This window comes from Cydia fagiglandana, chromosome 19 (genome assembly GCF_963556715.1).
Source record: "Cydia fagiglandana chromosome 19, ilCydFagi1.1, whole genome shotgun sequence".
Taxonomy (NCBI): Eukaryota; Metazoa; Arthropoda; class Insecta; order Lepidoptera; family Tortricidae; genus Cydia; species Cydia fagiglandana.
Genome location: NC_085950.1, coordinates 3,757,527 through 3,779,570, shown reverse-complemented (window position 1 = coordinate 3,779,570; position 22,044 = coordinate 3,757,527). Strand labels below are relative to the sequence as shown.

General features: G+C 38.5%; 1 protein-coding gene across 1 annotated transcript in view; it reads right to left on the bottom strand.

The window, feature by feature from the left end:
- LOC134673900 (rhophilin-2-B) overlaps positions 1-22,044 on the bottom strand; it is a 181,250-nt gene that overhangs the window by 31,173 nt on the left and 128,033 nt on the right. Inside the window, exons 3-4 of the mRNA XM_063531954.1 lie at positions 15,986-16,102; positions 11,170-11,297 (exon numbers count right to left, since the gene is read on the bottom strand). Coding sequence (XP_063388024.1) covers positions 11,170-11,297; positions 15,986-16,102 — 245 coding nt within the window. The remainder of the gene's footprint in view (positions 1-11,169; positions 11,298-15,985; positions 16,103-22,044) is intronic.

Genomic DNA, 22,044 nt, shown 5'->3' with positions numbered 1-22,044 from the left:
GGTATACACATGTAAGTCTATAACCCAAGAATATACATGTAAAGTAAATAATAGAAATTCAAATGTGACGTTCCACGGGAAAAGGTACCTTATGAGGGTTTCTAGTTTCGGAGTTATGAAATGTTTTGTAAAGAGGTGAAAATATGCTCAATTTTTTTTTATTGTGTGATCTCAAACCTTAATGCGTAACGTTTGTTTACCTGTTTTTATTTTTGTTATAAGTTAGTTATAAGCCTAGTAACGTCGTCTCAGAGTTTAGTAAAAAGGTACCTTATGGAAAAAAGGTTGAAAATTTCCAAAAAAAACTAGTCAATACGGGAAAAGAAGTTTGGTAGAGAACTGTATTAGCATTCTGCAAAACTAATTTGATAATTTCAGTTCTGGTTGGGGCGCCTAGCAAATATTATAACCGTACATCGACCGACATTATAAATCCAAGTAGCCTGCTATTATACTAAAGTTACTCTCGTCAAGTCTTTCTTAACTAGAATAATCTTCATTTGGTTTGGTCGCATGCAATAAATCAGCCATTGGTTTGCTGAAAAATGCCAATACCCGACGCATTACCTTATGGAATATCTAAGGTCATTGAACCTCAATGCCGCTTGTCTTCAATGGCAACCAAAATATATTATTGATAAGAAATAGACGATTTATAATATCTTTACCCCAAAATATTATTAGTTTATCCTAACTGTTCCATCATCATCATGCCTCATCATGTAACTTAACCACAAGGTACCTTTTCATTACATACAAATTATTGGTCTTTTTTAAGATTATTATGACGAAGAACCAATTAAATTTGTGGCAGTTTAATGTAAATTAATATTTTCTATTCATAAAAGATAAAAGCTTCAATGTGATTGATGTTTTGTAGTGATGTATTATTAGATTTATTTCCATAAGGTACCTTTTCGTAAATGTATGGAGCAAATACTGTTATTGTTATGTAAGTTTAAAGTGGCATAAGGGGTTAAATATAGTATTTAGTTGGGGTTTTAGGATTTATTTCATTTGAATGACAGAATTTCTTTCATATTATGTGCTCAGAAAAATTGATTGTGTGTTACATTAAAAGTAAAAATATTCAATTATCTGATTTTATATGAAAAAGTCAGAAAATACATTTTCACCTCTAAATCGGTATTGTTTTTTGCTTAAACTGTCTCTCAGTGTCGTTTTCTAATAGATAAAATTTAAATCTAGAGAGCTCATTGCAATAAATCGTGAAAATGTAATAAAACTTTATTTTCAAGAGACTGGTTAGTATACACATAAATCAGTCGATATCAAAGGTTTCTATTTGCATTACAGAACAAGTCGCAACATTTTTTAAATCTCAGATATATAAGGTATTATTATTTGTAGTCAACTATGTAACTTACTTCAGGAACATAGTTTTTTAGGCAGCTAAACTTAAAACTTCTGTATCGTAAAGTTGCTCATTTCACAACATTATTTTCAAAAAATCATATCTCTTTTGTATTATCGATAGCTTATTTATTGTAGATTACTGGGGTATGCATAACTCCATACCCACCATAAGGTACCTTTGACCGTGGGACGTCACAAATAAAGGGGTCACTTTTGAGATGAATGATAAATAGAAGAAAAAAACACTATATCTTGTTATATATCAAATTAAGGGGCTCATTGTGAGAACCTCAGATATATTTTTTCATAATTTTAAAATAAATAGTTTAGAAGTTATTTAAGAAAATACGCAAAAAATGACCATTCCCCGCCCCCCCCTTATCTCCGAAACTACTGGGTCTACAATTATGAAAAAAATACACATATTAGCTCTTTTCCTATAGATGCCAGAAAAACCTATTAGAAATGTGCAGTCAAGCGTGAGTCGGACTTAAGTACCTAGTTTTCCGATCCCTACGGGTTTTTTAAAGACATTTTACTCACTTTTCTCTAAAAAAAATATATATTGTTAAAATTGTGTAATGTACGGAACCCTTGGAACGCGAGTCCGATTCGCATTTGGGCGGTTTTTGTATTATACTTACAGTAGTTCTTGTAGAAATGAAACGGCCAAGCCACATACTTTTGGTGTAGGGCTAGTAAAGTTAGAGGGCTTGTAGAGTTAGAAGCTTGGCAAGAGATCTGATAACTTTTTGACAGTGCGAGCCTTATGGTTTCGTTTGGGCAACATTTTACATCAAAATGTTTTTGGTGGGATTTCACTTCTTTTTGTAAGTTGCTTATGACAATCTTCCATGCCCTAATTTAAAGGGTTGGGGGTGATTTACTATTAAAAATCCTGAAATAAGTATCTGGGGGCATCTGTTACACAATGTACTTCTTACTGATTCCCCATATAAACCCTTCACCCCGTAAGGGTAAACTTTGGAGTTAAAATCTGCCTTCACCCCGTAAGGGTAAACTTTGAGGTTGAAATCTATTCTATATCCTTCCCCATAACAATACCTATCTACATACCAAATTTCAACTAAATCGGTTCAGCGATTATTGATTCCCCATACAAAATTAAACCCCATCTTCATCCCCTTAGGGATAAAATTTTTTTGAATTTATTTGTTGTTTGTGTACTAAAACTATCTTACATACCAAATTTCAGCTTCTTAGAGGACTTCAGGAAGTACCCGGTATTGATGATCATCAAGTGAGTGAGTCAGTGACGAAATCGAAGTTTTTAGATATGAATAAAATCTAAAGTATAAGAGCTATGCAATTGATATGCTTAATAAGTCCGAGAACTTTGTTTATCTGGTATAATCCAACCCCAAGTTATGAGGGTTCCAAAAAACGACGAAGCGCTTCGAGAAAAGGTAGATAGTGCCCTTGCGCTTTGCTCGTCTTGGCAGGGGCACTGCCGTGCCCCCAGATGTTAAAAGATGATACTACTATAACTAATAAAGATTTATGTTTAGTTACCTACTATTTTCGCGTAAACTAGACAATTTTTATATCTTTAGTTATTAAGGCCCAAAATAATTATTTTCACTTATTATAAATAAATCCTCCTGTTATGAAGTATCAAATATTGTTATTTGTATATGTATAACTCTTAAGTTAAAAACAATAAAATCTGTTATTACCTACTGTCAAAATGATTATTTTTTGCGGGATTAAGTAATACACTGCTAGTGTTCAATAAGGCCCATAATAGGACTTTTAAGGTATATTTTCCAAGAGTATCGTAATATTTTTATAACTATTTTGGTATAATGAAGAAACTTAAATAAATGAGAAACCTATTTGAGTGAGTTTTTCATACTTCATATCCTGTTTATTAAAAAAAACCATTTTAATTTAAGGTGGGCTGTATATAGGCATATACGGCCCACACGGAATATACAATAAGGTAAGTGGCCTCACTTACCTTATTGTATATTCAGGATGTATACCGTGTAATATTGAGCAGTTGGTTTATAATATACATATTATGATATTGACCTTGAATAGGACAGGACATGACAATAGGAACCAGAAATAGGTATAGTTGGTCAAACCATTTGTCAGTAAATAAAAACAAAAAACTATATTCATCCTTTTCTTTTGGGTGCTAGTACTAGTGTAAGTCAAAGATAGTATGATGATTCTCTCTGTCTATGTTTGAAATGAGACTTTGTTTTTACAAACTATGTATAGTAAAAAATAGTTGTGAATATCTTGTACATTTTTATTACAATATTAGTCAAGATAATGAAATATAGCTGGTCAAGCAAATCTTGTCACTAAAAAAAGGCGCGAAACACAAATTTTCTATGGGACGATATCCCTTCGCGCCTACATTTTTCAAATTTGCCGCCTCTTTCTACTGCCAAGATCTGATTGACCAGCTGTAGGTATTTTTACGTAATAAGATATTTTAATTTCACGTAATGTCCGCATCTAATTTATACATGTGCACGGTAAACAAACAAATGAATGATAAGAAAAGACAGACAGTGTTACTGAGCGGGAGGTGGGGCGAGGGGCGAAGTATAGGTAGGCTATGATAGGCTCTCGAGCGCCGCGCCGGCGACTGACGGACCAGCGCGGCGTGTGTATGAATTTCGCGCCTTTTTAACTAGATTTTACTATTACAATGCAAGCTACACGCAGAAATTTCTTACTTTCCATAATATGGCTGCGTATATTATTTTATAGTAATAGACTTATTTTTACAGACTCTAATTCAATATTAGATCTTATAGGACAAAAAACGCATATTAATTCTAGAGCATATATCTTATTCTTCTAGCTTTTTAGCTTGCCTATTAACTTAAAAAATGAGATATGTTGTTGTGGATTTATTAAACTTTAATTCAATATCGACAAAATAATAAGCTAATTGTAGTTTGATAAAGAAGCACGTTAAAAAAATTTCTAATAATTTTACATTATAAAGCGTCATACATATTATAAACAATGGAACTTAAACATTGCACTTTAATTCAATATTAAAAAATCATTACTAAAAATATATAAATACCTAATTTATATCTAACGCTCGTTCTAACTTTTCATCATATATTGCAAATATGCTTAAAAATATGTCCCATATCAGATAAGTATCACTTTTTCAACTTTAGAATTATCAAAACTTATAGTGCAAAAATCCGGTCCCACTATTGAGCTAGAAAAGTGGGTGGTTTTACCTCCTTTTCTACATAGTGTACCATCTACAATAATCTTTCATCGGCCCCCATGGAAGTCGGTTTTTTTTTCTTAAAAATTATTAGTATTTATTGTTATAGCGCCAACAGAAATACATCATCTGTGAAAATTTCAGCTGTCTATCACGGTTCGTGAAATATAGCCTGGTGAAAGACGGACGGAAGGACAGCGGAGTCTTAGTAATAGGGTCCCGTTTTACCCTTCGGGTACGAAACCCTAAAAACGAGTCATAGACAAACTAGGAAGATAAATTATGGCCAGACATGTAGGTGGCCAGACACAGACCAGTTTAGCATTGCCCGGGGTAAATAATATAAATATAAGTAAAGAAAGTTTATTATTGCATTAACCGTTTCATTTATGATATAAATGTTTAGTTAAGCACTTTCACTGGCTGTTAATGGGGTATTTAAGGCAATTTTAAGTGAAACTTGACCATTAACAGCCCCGAGCGCCCTTTAAGAGGTAATTTCAAATGCGTGTGGCCGTGAGGGCTTAAAACAATCTGGTTAATTATTACAGTAAGTATATACCTATCTAAGAAAGCGAAAATAATATACTAATTTAGCCTGACCTTATCAATTACAAATGGGTGGCAAATTAAAAAGAAAGAGGATTGAAAGTTTCGCTCGCCTCATTTTTAGGGTTCCGTACCCAAAGGGTTAAACGGGACCCTATTACTAAGACTTTGCTGTCCGTCCGTCCGTCCGTCCATCTGTCACCAGGCTGTATCTCACGAACCGTGATAGCTATTAGACAGTTGAAATTTTCACAGATGATGTATTTCTGTTGCCGCTATAACAACAAATACTAAAAACAGAATAAAATAAAGATTTAAATGGGGCTCCCATACAACAAACGTGATTTTTGACCAAAGTTAAGCAACGTCGGGAGTGGTCAGTACTTGGATGGGTGACCGTTTTTTTTTGCTTTTTTTTTTTCGTTTTTTTTTTGCATTATGGTACGGAACCCTTCGTGCGCGAGTCCGACTCGCACTTGCCCGGTTTTTTTTAATATCGGAAAGGGATTCATCTAATTACAATAGAGGGTGAATATTATTTTTACTTATAGTTTGTCAAAGGGCTGTCTCATTTCAATCATAGACAGAGATAATCATACTGATACAGTGATACAGTGATACAGTCGGTATCACTCTTGACAGAGTGGTCGTGGTCATCACTTCAGGTGTTGGTGGCAAGCTTCACAACACGTCGCCACTCCTCTCTAATAGCCGCCTTCCCCCTGACATACCCCCCTGCCCATATTCTTCCCTGGTTCTTACCGACTGACAAATTGGTTTGACCAACTATAGGTACCTATCACTCTATCAGCCCGTCTATGCTAATTCCAAACTTACGATCATTAATTCATTATCGTACCATGGGGCTTAGGGCAATTTGTGTAAAAATATCCTATAATATTTATTTATTTATTTATTTTATACTTAAAATAGGAAGTATAGGGTAAATATTGAATCGGCACCAATCACACACTTTCACATTCTTGTGTGTAACGTGTGTAAGTGATGTGCAAGCATGTGTGTGCTCGTAAGCAGAATAGCTCGGTGCGCGGCCGATCGAAAGTTGGACGGGTTTATGCGAGATGAGCACTTTTCCTTACCTTTGTTGTGTACAACTGGTATGATAAAATAATAGAAAAGTCAAGCTAAGAAGTTACTAACTTATTTGAAAAACATGTTGCTATGATGATGATGTTTTTTATTTTTTGCCATTTTTATATATTGTGACCTTTTTGCCACTTTTGTGCTATTTCTACTCAGAATCACGAGCTCTTTCGATCCTAATGGGATAAAAAATGTCCCAGAGTTTTTTTTCGTATTGTGTTACCATTTCCCCATACACTTTGAAAATATATGGAAAGGTTGAGAAATATATGGAAATTTTAGGATACATTTTTTCTACTATAAGGATGAAAAGGGTTCGCGATCCTGACTAGAAATAACGCAAAAGTGGCCAAAAAGGTCACAATATATAAAAATGGTAAAAAAAAGAAATGCTCTGATAGATAGAAAGATAGACTAAATCTTTATTCAGCAACAACTGACATGCTTCCTGACACAAACAATAACAAGAGACAAAAAGAAAGTTGACTGGAGGCAAAAAAGAGAAAAGGCAACATACTCGTACAATTTGATACTAATAGCAGTAATGATTAGATTAGATTAGATTAGATTATTTATTTCGTGAAATAAATTACAGTACAACTTTGCCTAAGCCAAAATTATAAGAATTTACATCACAATCGTCAAACACTAAAAACTAACATGCAAGAATTCCATAAACAATTATATAATTTAATATTTTATCTCCCAAAAAGGATCGTCAGGGTAGAATTCACAAGAAATATATGTCAATTTTTCGTCATGATGAGTGATTAGCATAAAAATATTTAATAACAGAAATATGTCAGTTGTAATAAAGCAATAAAATTTAAAATTATGCAAAACTACGATCGAAAAATTCCTTAACGGAGTACATAGGGTTATTCAATAAAAGGTTTCTGAGTTTGCGCCTAAATGTTTCGTCCGATGTTTCGAATTTTAAATCAGCGGGTAGATGCTCATAGAACTTTGGTCCTATTACGCGTGGGTTCTTTGTCGCTAATGCCGTCTGATGCGAGATCGGATAATCGGGGTGGCCGGCGAGATTGTATTTCGGGCGCTCTCGTTTGTTCATACATATTTATATTATCTCGCACAAACATGATCACCTCGAACAGGTACTGGGAATAATGGCTCATGATCCCCTGCGAAACAAAAATGGCCATGTACATATTTTACATTAGTAGAGGGTCATGTGGTTGTGGTAAAGAATAGGCGCTGAATCAGCATAAATACTGCGGAAATCGCATCTTCGCTGTTCTTCCGTCAGAACGTCTAAACCTACAGTAATGAACGACCATTGCAGCGCTAGTCAATGTAGGTATGTATGAAATATATATCTGCGATTTATTATTTGTTATAAACTATACAGAGTACTAAAGAGACAACTGCTGCTCGGACCTCCTCGCGGCCTCAAATCTTTTTAATTTTTACCGTCGAAAAACCTGAGTTCTTCTGCATCCGGTAGAGGTTCAAAATACTTGTCCACCATAGCATCTGTCACCTCAGCTAGTGTTCCTGGCTGCCAGTTCGGACGATCAGTTCCGCCCACCAGGGCTGACCTGAGCCCCTCCTGTGCGTTGTAGCTACCTATACATCGAGACAAAACGCGGTGCGCCATCCGGAGACCCTCCTTCAGATCAAGGGTCTTCCCAAGTTGCAGCTCCCGAAGGCAGACCTTAAGCATGGTTGGGCATAACGGAGCCATCACCTCCAACGTCTCTTTAGACCATTCACTGTCCACATCTGTAAGTCTTTCGATGACTTCTTCAACGGTATCAGCAGAGAAACAGTGGTCTATATCTTTTAAGAGAGGAGTTAAGGAGAATTCTCCCGGCGGCTCGCTGAATGCATTCAAATGAGTATCTATATCCTCAGCTTTACAGTGAATCAGCTCAAGCTCAAGCTCTCCTAAGCGGGAGCTTGGAATAAAGTGAGTAGCTATGCCAGACAATATTACGTCTTTACTCTTCAAGCGTTTGCCAGTCAACGCCATGTAGAATCCTAAATGATTATTCAGTTTTGGTAATAAATGTGGCATGCCGGAGCTCCAACCAATATGAGCTTCGGGCATGGCAACTACAGTACGCTCCGTGGCGATTTTGTACCTGCCATTTGCAATTAACGAGAAACCGGAGCCCATCACTGCACCATCCATGAACGCTACGTAAGGAATCCTGTTTTGGGATACTAGATATACATTGTTGCATTCTGCGGATATCCAAGAGTATTTAGTGGGGTCGCGGTCAGAAGAGAGAAGCCATTTGATGTCCCCTCCAGCGCTGAAGTTCTCACCAGCACCTTTGAAGATCACTCTTGAGCAGGTCTTCTCCCAGGCTTGAAGGATGGGATACAACTGCGCCGCGACACTGTAGCCTATAAGGTTGAGTTTTGGTCGATTGAATGTTACAACGCCAGTGGTATCCAATTTCTCAAACAGTATTTTTGGTGCTTGAATTGTTTTCATTCCTTTTGCCTGGTATGGTGTTGTTATCAACGGATTTCTGCTTAAACTGCGTATGGTCTTTGAATAGTGTAAGATAGTCATGATTAAAAATTAGGTTTTAAAACTATAGTACTAGCTTGACTAAAAAGCAAAGGTACAGCTTAGCGGAATCACAGTATAGGGAGGGATAAAAACTCTTGTGTATTTTACGCTTTGACCAGCAGAAAACTACTGACAGTTACTCACAACAGTCGTGACTTACCGAAACATTTCGAAGTCCATAATTAAAACACCATAACACGACACCCACGGTTTTGTAATAAAAATATTCATGTTTACGATTTTCCTGACTCTATGAAATGCGTTGCACCACGTTTTAAAATTGTGTTACGGTACGGCTCAGTAGTAGCAGGGGTGCGAAACTCTTCGCAAACTCTGCTCCTTTCGGCTCAGCATTGCTCCGAGCAATTATTAGGGTTGACACAATTTGACGTAGGTCTTTTTCCCATCTTGCTTTTGGTTTGCTCTTTTTTCTTTTACCAATTTTTGGATTCCAATATGTTGCTATTTTTGTCCATATGTTGTTTTTCATCCTGGCTCTAAGGATAGTCAGTTAAATAAGTGACTTCATTTTAATAAAATCAAAAATTAAGGGCAGACTTTTGTGGGTTTTTGTGTTTGTAACAGCGCCATCTTTGGTGAAATTAGGACATCAAACTATATCGGCCCGAACAACGTCCATCCAGGGATGTTGAAAATATTCGCGATTTCAATATCATTAAAAAGCCTTCTATGTTGGCTGCTTCTCGCATAAACTAGTCCCCAGCAATTTACTTCTCAGAAAATGTCACATTATGCACCGGCCATCACATATAAGTCCGTTATACAATTATATAATTATAGAACGGGTTTCAGATATATATCAAAATTTCAAGTCATTTATACATTTTATCGACGGTATAGGAGAAACGAGATCGTAGAAAGATACCAGGGTATGACATTTTATAGCAAACTCGTTTGAGTCTTTCCTATAGACATCGCAAAGTTAAAATCTACATTATTTCAGTACTTGAGACTCAAAAGGTATAAGTATAACACGATACAAAAAAAAAATTACTTTCTCATTTACCCTACAAAGTGGCCGCCCATGTTTAAAATTAATTTGTTTACGTTACATGTCCATCTTTGTGTCACTAATTTACATATATGTGTACCAAATTTCAACTTAATTGGTCCAGTATATAGTTTCCGAGAAAATAGGCTGTGACAGACAGACAAACAGACGCACGAGTGAACCTATAAGGGTTCCGTTTTTTCCTTTTAAGTTACGGAACCCTAATAAAGAATTCAATCAATTCCTGTTTATGTTGTTTAGTAATTTTAATTTATATTTTGCATGTCATGTAAGAATTCAATACTTTTATTGAGCGTACTGTGACTGTGGCAATAAGTGAGTGTGTGTTTGTGTGTGTCTCATAACATTTTATTCTAACATAAAAATAGTTTTGGAGAGTGTGGACAGGAAAGCACTACTTAACACTTTCGCTGCCAACTAGCTAGGATAGTAGACCTTGGTAATGAAAGTGTTAGTTACACTATTTCCGTTCTAACTTAGGTCTCCAATGGATAATTACGGATTACGAAGTAAGTATGTATGAGAAGAAAAGTGGGTTTCTTGCCTGCCGTTTGCTAGACCGGGGTGCTAACTTAAACTTTTCGACGCCAACGACGGATATATCCGAACGGCGGTTCAACGCCAAAGACGGATTAATCCGTCACAGACCACCATAGATCAATTTTAGTTTTGACATTGGCAGGCGTGGCTCACTCCGTGATTTCGTCGCTTTGCTACAACTAGCTAAAAGTACATCCGTCCGACCCCAATTTTGGGGTTTGCCATAAACCGCGCGTGGCGCTGTCGCCACCTAGCGGCCATATCTGTGCTGATCGTGACAGACGCGTTTTGTTAGAGTGAGTCTTCTGTACCTAGTACTTTTATTTATTCTGTGACTTTGGTGACGTGGCGTCGGAGTGACATCTTTTGTATTTGTCACGGCGTCGAAAAGGTTAACATAAGGTTAACATAAAGGTTAGGTCAGGTTAGATTGCGGCCTTCAGTGCGATGGACCGACCAAGTTGAAGCTCTCACCGGCTCACCTTTAAACCTGTACGTGCGAAATGCAATAAATAGAGAAACATGGGGGGAAATAATGAAAAAGGCCGTACGACCTCAATGACCACGACTACTTTGACAAAAGTATCCGCAGTGGCGATTTGCAGTCTTTGCCGCCCTAGGCCCCAGGCCCTGTACCCGCCCCTTTCTCAGTGAATAAATTTTGAGTTATTTCTTATCATCAGCGAATTTTTTGTCACAATTTGCCGCCCTTAATATCTTGCCGCATTAGGCCCGGGCCTTAGCCTTGTCAAATCTACTGAGTATCTAACTAAGAAAAGAAGGATTTACCTGTCGTTCTGGTAGAGTTCCACCGAGGAGTTGAGTTCGGCCAGCTGTTCCTTCAGCAGCTGCAGGTTGGAGTTCACGAAGCTTAGCTCCAGAGCCACCGTTTCCCTCAGCTTCCGATTGGTTGTCGCCTGGAATAGACAAGAAATATTAATTAATAACTCTCGTGTTACAGATAGCCCCCTCTGCAGAGCATGCATGGAGGCAGAGGAGACAGCCACCCACGTCATTCTCGAATGCCCAGGGGTGGCAGAATAGGTGCCGGGCACAACACCTGGGTTCATTGGGGTCTCTCCCAGAACTCCCAGAAGTCGTCAGCAACGTCAAGGGTCTGCTAGGCTTCTTGGTAGAGTTGGGTTGGCAAGAATAGTGCCGCCAACCCACCACGCAAAATAGGGGCAATAGTATGACGTCGCGGAAATCAAGCTTGACACTGGGTTAACGGTTTAATCGCTTAACCCCGGCAGTAGCTAAACATGCATACTCGTATCTATAGCCTTATTTACCACAGACATGGTATTAAAAAAACGAATAAGTAATTGACTCATAAATCTGCGCCAGATTGCAACATTGTTGCCAGATGCAACTGTCATGTTAATAGTTTTTACTGCAGTATATGGAGAGTGGTTTATGTGAATGAACGAACGAACGAACGAAAGGAGTGATTCATACGTGGAACCGCTTCCTGTCTGGCGGCCATTGTTGTTGAGAAAAAAAAGATGGTCTCATCACTATTAACAAAGTGCAGAAACGTTCAAGAAGGGGATAACGCAAAACTCTACTTATCTATGTATGTATGAATGTATGTATGTATGTATGTATGTATATATGTATGTATGTCACTTTATTGTACATAAATAGGTATACATAAAACGGACAAAACAAAACAAAAATGAAAATGTTATGCACAAAGGCGAATTTATCCCAAAAAGGGATCTCTACTTAATATATGAATGTTATAAAATTTTTCAAACTCGAAGGGTAGGATCAGGTATCATACCTGTCATTTCCATATAATTTATAACCTAAAAACGCCAAATCCCGCATAATTGTATTGAGATCACAGGTGTAGGATCAAATTTCATTGCTATATGGATGCTTTCGGGGGCGATAAATCGATCTAGCTAGGTCTATTTCTGGAAAAACGCGCATTTTTTAATTTTGACGTGATAACACCGGTAGCATGCACAAAAAAGTGTCACGTTGTGGACAGGTCTCCATGGTAACGTTGTGGACAAATCTCCATGGTAACGTTACGTAATGTAATGGTATTTTTTAGGGTTCCGTACCCAAAGGGTAAAACGGGACCCTATTACTAAGACTTCGCTGTCCGTCCGTCCGTCCGTCCGTCCGTCCGTCCGTCCGTCCGTCTGTCACCAGGCTGTATCTCACGAACCGTGATAGCTAGACAGTTGACATTTTCACAGATGATGTATTTCTGTTGCCGTAAGATTTAAATGGGGCTCCCATACAACAAACGTGATTTTTGACCAAAGTTAAGCAACGTCGGAAGTGATCAGTACTTGGATGGGTGACCGTTCTTTTTGCTTTTTTTGTTTTTTTTTTTGCATTATGGTAGGGAACCCTTCGTGCGCGAGTCCGACTCGCACTTGCCCGGTTTTTTCTTATGACGTTATCACTCAAAATTATCGTCCGTAAACCGACTTTACAGACAACTATATTTTTTTTTATATCAAAGCTCGGTCTCCCAGATCTTGGTAAATAATGCCATGAAAAGTACCTAACTCAAACAATCAGTACGTGACTTACGTCATTCCGCGCCCACCGTCGCGTGCGCACCGAGCGTGACACCCTTTCTTACGGGTCCCTGAACCCTGACCTTGGTGGGAATCTACATGCAACACAGATCACTTACAATTTACAAACTGGGGCCTTATTAATGGTTATTTGTAAGATAACGGAGAGTTAAATAAAACGGGAACAAATAACATAAACGTAATTCATATATTGAAGGAAATCAAGAAGTGACGTGACAACACATGTCAGTAAGAACAGAAAAATAATAAGGCCGCCTGTTGCCGACCGCTGTGCTAAATGGTCAAATATCGCATCCAGCACGGCTACCACGAGTTGGCGTTTGACATTTACGTTTACGACTGCGTGAATGGCATTTCCTCTATATCGTACACCGTACCAATATATCAGTGCGAGCGAGATGTAGTCGCTAACGTAAACGCCAAGTGTCAAGTCTTGGTACGCCTACTAGGGCCTTATTTGACGTGCTAAATGGTCAAATATCGCGTCCGGGTAAAATCAACACATGATTGACGGTTTCCTTTCACCCAACTCTACGTGCTTCATAAAGGGCTTCAGTTAGAACAAAATTTTGACAGTTCCGAACAACTGACAGGCCGATACCGTCCGGCAGACTGTTAATCAGTGGGCCCCTTTAGTTGTAAAAACACCCGCTTTTCTTGCGACGCCCATAATCTAGATATTAGCTCGGTTTTTCTTCAACCAAACACGTCACTTTTGACACTGACACGTCTAATCCATATCGGTTCTAGATCTATTAATTGACGTATCTTATATGTAGTTCGCATCGGGCAGTTAGTATGGTGACCGTGAGGCTACGTAAATGCTCTATGCGGAGTCTGAAACTCTGCGAGGTAATCTGTGACATAGGCATCAGACGTTAGATTTTGATGGGTATCATGCTTGGGCCATAATTACCGGATTTCGGCAGTTTTAAGCCGATTTTGGTGTTGCGTTAGATCTCTTTGTTCTGATGATGTTAACGTAACAGTTCTTTTATGAGTTCAAGTTTCTCAGAAAGCGGTCACTATATATAAATTAGATAAATATAGGTATATTATATTAAAAAAACCAGAAAAGTGGGAGTCGGACTCGGCCACCGAGGGTTCCGTACTTTTTAGTATTTGTTGTTATAGCGGCAACAGAAATATCTAAATAGCATCTGTGAAAATTTCAACTGTCTAGCTATCACGGTTCATGAGATACAGCCTGGTGACAGACAGACAGACAGACATACAGACAGACGGACAGTGGAGTCTTAGTAATAGAGTTCCGTTTTTTACAAGCTTTTATTTAGTTTCACCTAACCGTTGTCTGTCTGTCTGTAATCAAATCTTGCAAGTTAAATTTGATCCACTTCCCGGTTTCCGATTGAGCTGAAATTTTGCATGCTTGTATAAATCGGATGACAATGCAATAATATGGTACCACCGAGCTGGTCTGATGATGGAGACAGGAGGTGACTATAGGAACTCTGTGATGAAACCGCTAACTACCCACTAACCTAATTGTGTTAGTGGTTTTTAGAATTGTCTCGATGAGTATTAGTTGTCTGTCGTAGAAAAGTGCAGCCAGCGATAAAAGCTTGTACCAAACATGAAATTTTTGCCAAAAACTTATTACCCTTTGGGTACGGAACCCTAAAAACCTAGCTATGCATCAACTTGGACATAATTTTTGCCAAGTCCATTACAATGACTAAAAGGGTCTCAAAAGTACCTAACTCACTCAAATGTACATTTTACAATACCTCCTAGTCATGTCCCACAACAGCACAGTCAGGCATTGGATTCAGAACTTTCTATTGTAGGCAGGGAAATTTACATGCAGCCTCATTCCTAGCTTGAATGATAGGTGCGGCTCGTAATGTATAATTTTGTTGCACAGGCGTCTATCAGTGCTAACATACAACTAGAATGCTAGCTGTTGCTTTCTAATTCTTCATGCAAGTTGTTTTGTCACTTATAAAGCCTGACCAGGAATGTATGATCACGCGCCATGTTGTGGAATTTCACTGGGACTAATTTTTTCATACTATACTGTACTGTCACCCTGTTCATTAGAATAACAGCGCCCTCTCGACAATGATAAACGATGTACCAAACACCCTGTATATTACTGGTCAGGCTTCTCATGAGGAACGCAAAAGAAAGCATCAAAGTAATTTCAAAAATATTGCGTTCCAAAAATTTTTCCATGAGTGTATTTAGGAGCGACCGCGAGCCAAAAACAGCTAGATTTCTAAGACCAGTATAGTATATAGTATCCCGAAAATTCGTAAAGTGGTTAATGCAGATGTGTAATGAAACTAATGAACCTTCGTGGGCGTCAGCTGCCATTCCATTGGTGGGTAGAGGAACGGTAGCCAGCGTTAGTCGCCCAAACACGAAAGATCATCAAAAAATAAAATGTAGTCATGGCACCCCGATTGAAAATGTGGGAGATGAAAATTTAGATGATATCGTGGGTAAGAAAAACATTAGCCGGTTAGGAAAGGTACCTAGAATAAGTTTTCGTCACCAGCTCGCAACTTCAACTCCTTGTTGATCTCCTGGTTGAGCTGGCAGCGCCGCGTCTGCAAGCGCTCACTCGAGGGTCGAACTGGCAACGTCGCCCAGACATGAGACAACGTACCTTGAATAAGTTTTCGGCACCAGCTCGCAACCTCAACTCCTTGTTGATCTCCTGGTTGAGCTGGCAGGGTCGCGTCTGCAGGCGCTCACTCGAGGGTCGAACTGGCAACGTCGCGCAGACATGAGACAACGTATTTTGAATAAGTTTTCGGCACCAGATCGCAACCTCAACTCCTTGTTGATCTCCTGGTTGAGCTGGCAGCGTAGGCGTCCCCCGGGGGTCGAACTGGCAACGTCGCGCGGACATCAGACAACGTACCTTGAATAAGTTTTCGGCACCAGCTCGCAACCTCAACTCCTTGTTGATTTCCTGGTTGAGCTGGCAGCGTCGCGTCTGTAGGCGTCCGCGGCACGTCGCCACGCGAGGGTCCGAGCTGGCAACGTTGCGTGGCCAACATTACACTACGTACCTTGAATAAGTTTTCGGCACCAGCTCGCAACCTCAACTCCTTGTTGATTTCCTGGTTGAGCTGGCAGCGTCGCGTCTGCAGGCGTCCGCGGCACGTCGCCACGCGAGGGTCCGAGCCCTGGAAAAAACGAAAACAGCTTGTTAGTCATATGTTATTATTAGAGATGCACCGTATATCCGGTTACTATCCGGTATCCGGCCTACCCGGCCATTATTTTACTATCCGGCCGGATACCGGATGGTGACTTACTATGCGGCCGGATACCGGATAGCAACATTGCTTGATTTCAGAATAAACAAATTGGATTTAAGAAACAGACACGGTCATAATCGTACTTGTTTATTATTTTAATACAATTTAATCATTCCACTGACTTGCGCGCGCACTCATTTCGAACCTAGGAATGAGTTACCGCGAAAGTTTACTAGGAAACAGGTCAAACCTGCAGAATGCGCACCTGAAAAACCGAAATGTAGGTATAGTTCCACTGGCCGAATATTCGGCGGCCGAATACCGGATATTCGGTCAATGGTCAGGCCGAATATCCGGTATCCGGCCAAACAACTATCCGTTGCATCTCTATTTATCATTATTATTATTTAAAAAAAAAATTGTCACATACATATTTAGACGTGGCATTTCATGATGTGGCAATATTTTTTAAGGGTCAAGTCATCCAAGTCTGTCAGCCCTCCAATAGGTACAAAGGCCAAAATTCTTTTCTTTTACTTTTTCCTAATCAGAACACGATGCCGAATATATAGTGAGACATAAAATAGTAAAAATAAAATAAAATGGCACTATAAAATGACAAAATGACATTGTATAGCATATAGAGCATAATACTAACAATAGTTTATAAGTCATAGTCGTAAGTACCAAAGAGCATATAATCACTACGTTTTAAGAGTCGGCACTCTCGAACAATCCTCGAACCGAATTATGAACGTACATATCCCAACACACCAAATACAGGCTTAAAGATCTCGCATCCAGGCCATAATTGTTAAAAAAAAACCACACACAATACTACCAACACAAAAAAAAACAACGCTAGGGCTCGACACTTCCAGTACCTATATAACACTTTAAACTCTCGCGTTTTGTACACATATTCAATTACACAAACGGGTCTACCGCGATATAATTTCATTGTTTTTACCTTTAATTCCGACTTCCAGTACCTACTGTTTATCGATATCGATAAATGTGCGATACGTGCTGCTGTATTTACCTACTGTACTACTGTAACAGTACATTTTGAGAATCACGTGGATTAATAAAATAAAAGAACATTATATATATAAACAATTTTATTTTACATGATAAAAATAACATAGTTTATTATTCAAGTAGGCATATTACAATATGCTAAATTCGCGCGCATTCTTTTTTAATCTGGTCCCTTTTTATTGAAGGCACTGGGTGGAGAATGATTTCCACAAATGAACTTGTTTCCATTCAGCTTTTGAATAGGTAAATAAATACGCCAAATCCTCATTTCCTTTTCCTCAGCTTTGCCCATAATCGACATCTGAAATAAAGAGATTATCGATAAATTGGTCGTACACTATTCGTGTCATAGGTTACTTAGTTTTTTACTTAAAAATACTTTATCTACACACATATCATAAACTGTCTATGATGCCTTCAAAATTCGTAAATAATGGCCCACATTACGATAAACTGTTTTGTTGCAGCAAATTTTTTATCTGTGAAAATGTGGTAATAGCTTCATTACTATATCAAAATCGATTTGGTAATGCATTTCAAATTTCGAACATCTCTGAAAAAAAAAAAGCAATTTGATTTGACCCCCATTCTAATATCAGTTGAGATGACGTTATAAGTAAAATATAATTTGTTTTGTTGTTTTTAAAGGAACTATAACAAAAGTTTCGTGTAAAATGTGCGATAAAGATATTTCGGAAACGCCATCTCATATCCGCGAGTTCCGCCAGAGAGCAAAGTCGGCTGTAATATGAAGTTAGTGAATATATCATAGAAAGTTTATAATATGTGTGTAGATAAAGTAGTGTATGTAACTGTACATAATTAGGCATTAAAACACTCGTGTGATACTATTATGAAACTCATTTCATTCGTTTCATAAACCCACACTCGTATTTTAATGCCTTTCATTATGTAGCAGTCACATAAACTACTATTATTCACAAAATATTTTCGTTTTAATCATGGATTGTACACGACTAAAACTAATTAAATTAGTAACTTTTAACGACTCAAAGTAAAAAATGAAAATATTGCATACAAACAACAGTTTACCGACCTGTTCGGATCAAGTGGAAATTTGGCCAAAAATGCGCCAGTAGTTAGTCTTCTTACACACCCACTACAAACTTCACATTTCCTTAAAGATTTGGCCCCCATTTAAATAACAGCTAAAGTTATTTTACCAATTACAATAAAAAATAACCACGTATTTCCACGTTCACGACAATTCAAATGACGTTTGACGTTTTACTGCCAATCATACCAACCTAAAGAAAAGTAAGTATAATACGTCTATGTTAAAAGCAAGTATGGTATGTGCCACCAAAATGCAACAGCAGTCATTTTAATTCGATAAGATTATTTCTATGCCTCAATGTTGGTAACAAGTACGTTCTTAATTTATCAAAGTATGGGGTGTCGATGGGCTGGTAAGTACTAACAAAAATGATCTCAGTTGGTCCTTAAATAAATGATAATTAATTAAATTAAAATTTCCATACTAAATTGTTGCCATGTTTAGCATTTTACGTCAAAAATGTGACAGCTACGTAGCAAGTGGCGCCCTCAATTATTTTCTACAATTTCTTGCTGGACTATAAGTACTAATGGTGGACTGGACTGGACTATAAGTGGTTCCCCACTATTAGGTACTTACTGCCGTATTCGAACTTCAAGATATTCACAAGAGACGACACGTACTAGATCCATTCTAGATACGTAGTTTAGATATCAACTAGTTCTCTTTTGCAGCGCAATTCGGGCAACCAATGTCACTTTTACGTTAGATAGCGTAAGATATCTATTACATGTGATCTCTAAGTCATATCCTGTGGATATCGTTCAAGAGTATCTCCAGAATCGCGCAAATGTCAAATTTGACAGGTTAGATCTTAAGATACGATAACGATATGTTTAAACATATCGTTATCGTATCTTGGTGATGTCTAAAAGATATCTAATAGATGTCTATTTCAAAATCCGAATCGGGCCCTTACACCTTGTATGACATTCCGTCTTACTAATGATCTATGTCCAGGCTCGCTTTCACTGCAGACGGCCATATTCGTGACATGGCTCGTTACGAGATGCGTGTATGAGAACACGATCTATTATGAAATTGATGCGTTTTTTACTGTGATCATGATGTGTGATGGATGTGTGGGATTGGTGTGAAGTAGGACAGTGTTAGGGGCCCACTGATTAACAGTCCGCCGGACGGTATCGGCCTGTCAGTTAGAACAAAATTTTCATAGTTCCGAACAAGTGACAGGCCGATACCGTCCGGCGGACTGTTAATCAGTGGGCCCCTTAAGTGGGCTTGTGCACAAATCAGAAATCACGCCAGGTTCAATAGGAGGGGAGGGGGGAGTCACGAAAAATACGACAGATCACGTTGGGGGAGAGGGGTATATGGAGACCTCACGTGTATTTTACTACAGTGAAGGAAACTAAAAAAAATACCTACCATTTTATTGCCATTGGGGTCAAAAAGTAGCTGAAAACACCTTGCGTGATTTGTGCACAACCCCCTAAGTAAAACTTTTTTTATGTTATTTCTACTCACAAGCTCTTTCGATCCTAAAGGTCTCTGCCCACTACACCGTATCATACCATGACCGTGCTATGAACGTGTCAGGCAAAAAAATATTCTTTGTATGAAAAAGCATGAGACTATGCCCTCTAGCCCGTTCCGTCACCGACCATACCCGTCGCGTGCCATGCACGGACCGGCAAAAATAGTCGGCGAGGATATTTTGCCGGTGCCGAAACGCTCCGTGCATGGCACGCAACGTTGCCAGAACGGTGCGTGCAGGCGGCGAAACGGTGGGCTTAAGGGTTTTAACCGCGTATGGTGAGCGTTCTAAGCCCGTTATAAACGCGTTGCTATATTTCTTGCTCGCTCTTACGAGTCTGATAACTATTCGCTGGCTTTTTCTGACGATTATTGCTCTCGCGAATAAAACGCGGTACTAAGGGGATGAAACGCGGATGCTACGGGGATTAGGCGGATGCTATGGGGATGATGCGCGGTTACTACGGGCACTAAACCCGTTATGTAAAATGTGGACACGGTGTAGTGGGCATAGCAGGCCGTATCGCGTTACATTCCGTGCCTGATACGTTCATAGCACGGTCATGGTATGATACGGTGTAGTGGGCAGAGACCTTAATCCGAAAAAGTTTTCATATCGTATCATATTCCCTTTTTATTTTCAATACAGTTCAAAAAGAAAACCTACAGACAGATAAATACATAGTTAAGAAATGTTTATTAGCACAAATAATAACTAATAAAATAAAATAACACATCAAATACCTATACAATTAATATGCACAACCCGTCCACTTATATGATACATTTCATTATTATGCAGAATGCAAACGGTTATGGACACCCAATCATATTATAATATAATAGTTATCTAACAGTTTCATAATAAATGCTAATGTAATGGAATAGGCATCCATTTTAATAACGAGGCGACATCTGGGACGTAATGAATTAGAATTAAGATGAAAATCGAATATTTTATTAATTAGATCTTTATTTAACATCTACAAAAATATGATAATTTTTTTTGTTAGGATATCTACAACGCAGGCTTCGTCAGGTGGCTACAAATGCAAATCTGCAACATGCTTCGTCCAAAACAAGCCAATGATGATATCCGCAACAGGCTTCGTCATTTTTTTTTAACAATAAAGCAAAGTTAAGCAAATCAATTGTCACGAATCGTACCTGGCTCAAAAGTCCCCATCACACTGGCAGCATTACCACGTTGAATGGCCAATGAGAATTAAGATTAGACTGACATTAAATTTAACCCCCTTATTCATAAACGTTTACTAAAGTTGACAAGCCGATAATAATCCTTCCATACCAATACGTCGGAAAGGGAGAAACGATTATTATCGGCTCGTTAACTTTAATAGACGTTTATGAAAAAGGGGGTAAGTGTTTTAGATAAAACAAGATATATCCCAACAAAACATTTTCATGTAAAATGTTGCCAAGATGGCTCATGTCATTCAATCAACCATAAGGCTCGCACTGTCAAAAAGTTATCAGATCTCTTGTAGAGCCAAGCTTCTAACTCTACAAGCCCTAACTGCAGTTTCTAGTTTTCGATGCTAGGAAAAAATAGAAAAAAAATACAACGAGTACTTCAAAAAACTTCAAGATTTATTCAGCAAATAGGCCACAATAGACCGGGCCGTGTCCGGGCCAGAGCTTCCGGCGCATCGTTTTCTATGGAAATTATCACATGTTCGCCTGTTATGTCGTAGAAAAGTAAGCTCCGGAAGCTCCGGCCCGGACACGGCCCGGTCTAACGTGAGTCATCCTTTACACGTCAACATTGAATTTAACATACAAGCAAAAATAATAAACAATACATCAACAATTTTATACAATGGGTGAATCAACTTTTTCTTGTCACTAGTTGCCATGGTTACGGTCTCCTGGGTCACTCTTAAAATACAAGTTATTTCGTATTTAAATGAATGGTAGTTATAAGGCCTTGCCATAATGGGACATCTACTACTTAAGCACGTTTGTAGAACATGGTACAGAAGCTCTTCTAAGAAACTATGCTACGATTGTCTCCTGGCTGATGGGACAGAATAACAACAAGAAATAGTTGGTCGACCCAAATACTAGTTTCACATTTAACTTATCAATATCAATAGCTGGTGTGCTGTTAGTGCACACCGTTGTATGGGGACCTTGCACTTTGTGACTATGCGCTGAAACTTGGCACAGTTGATTCTTAGCTGGTCATGAGCAGATATAGACCGGGAGACATCGAGAGTCACCTCTCAAT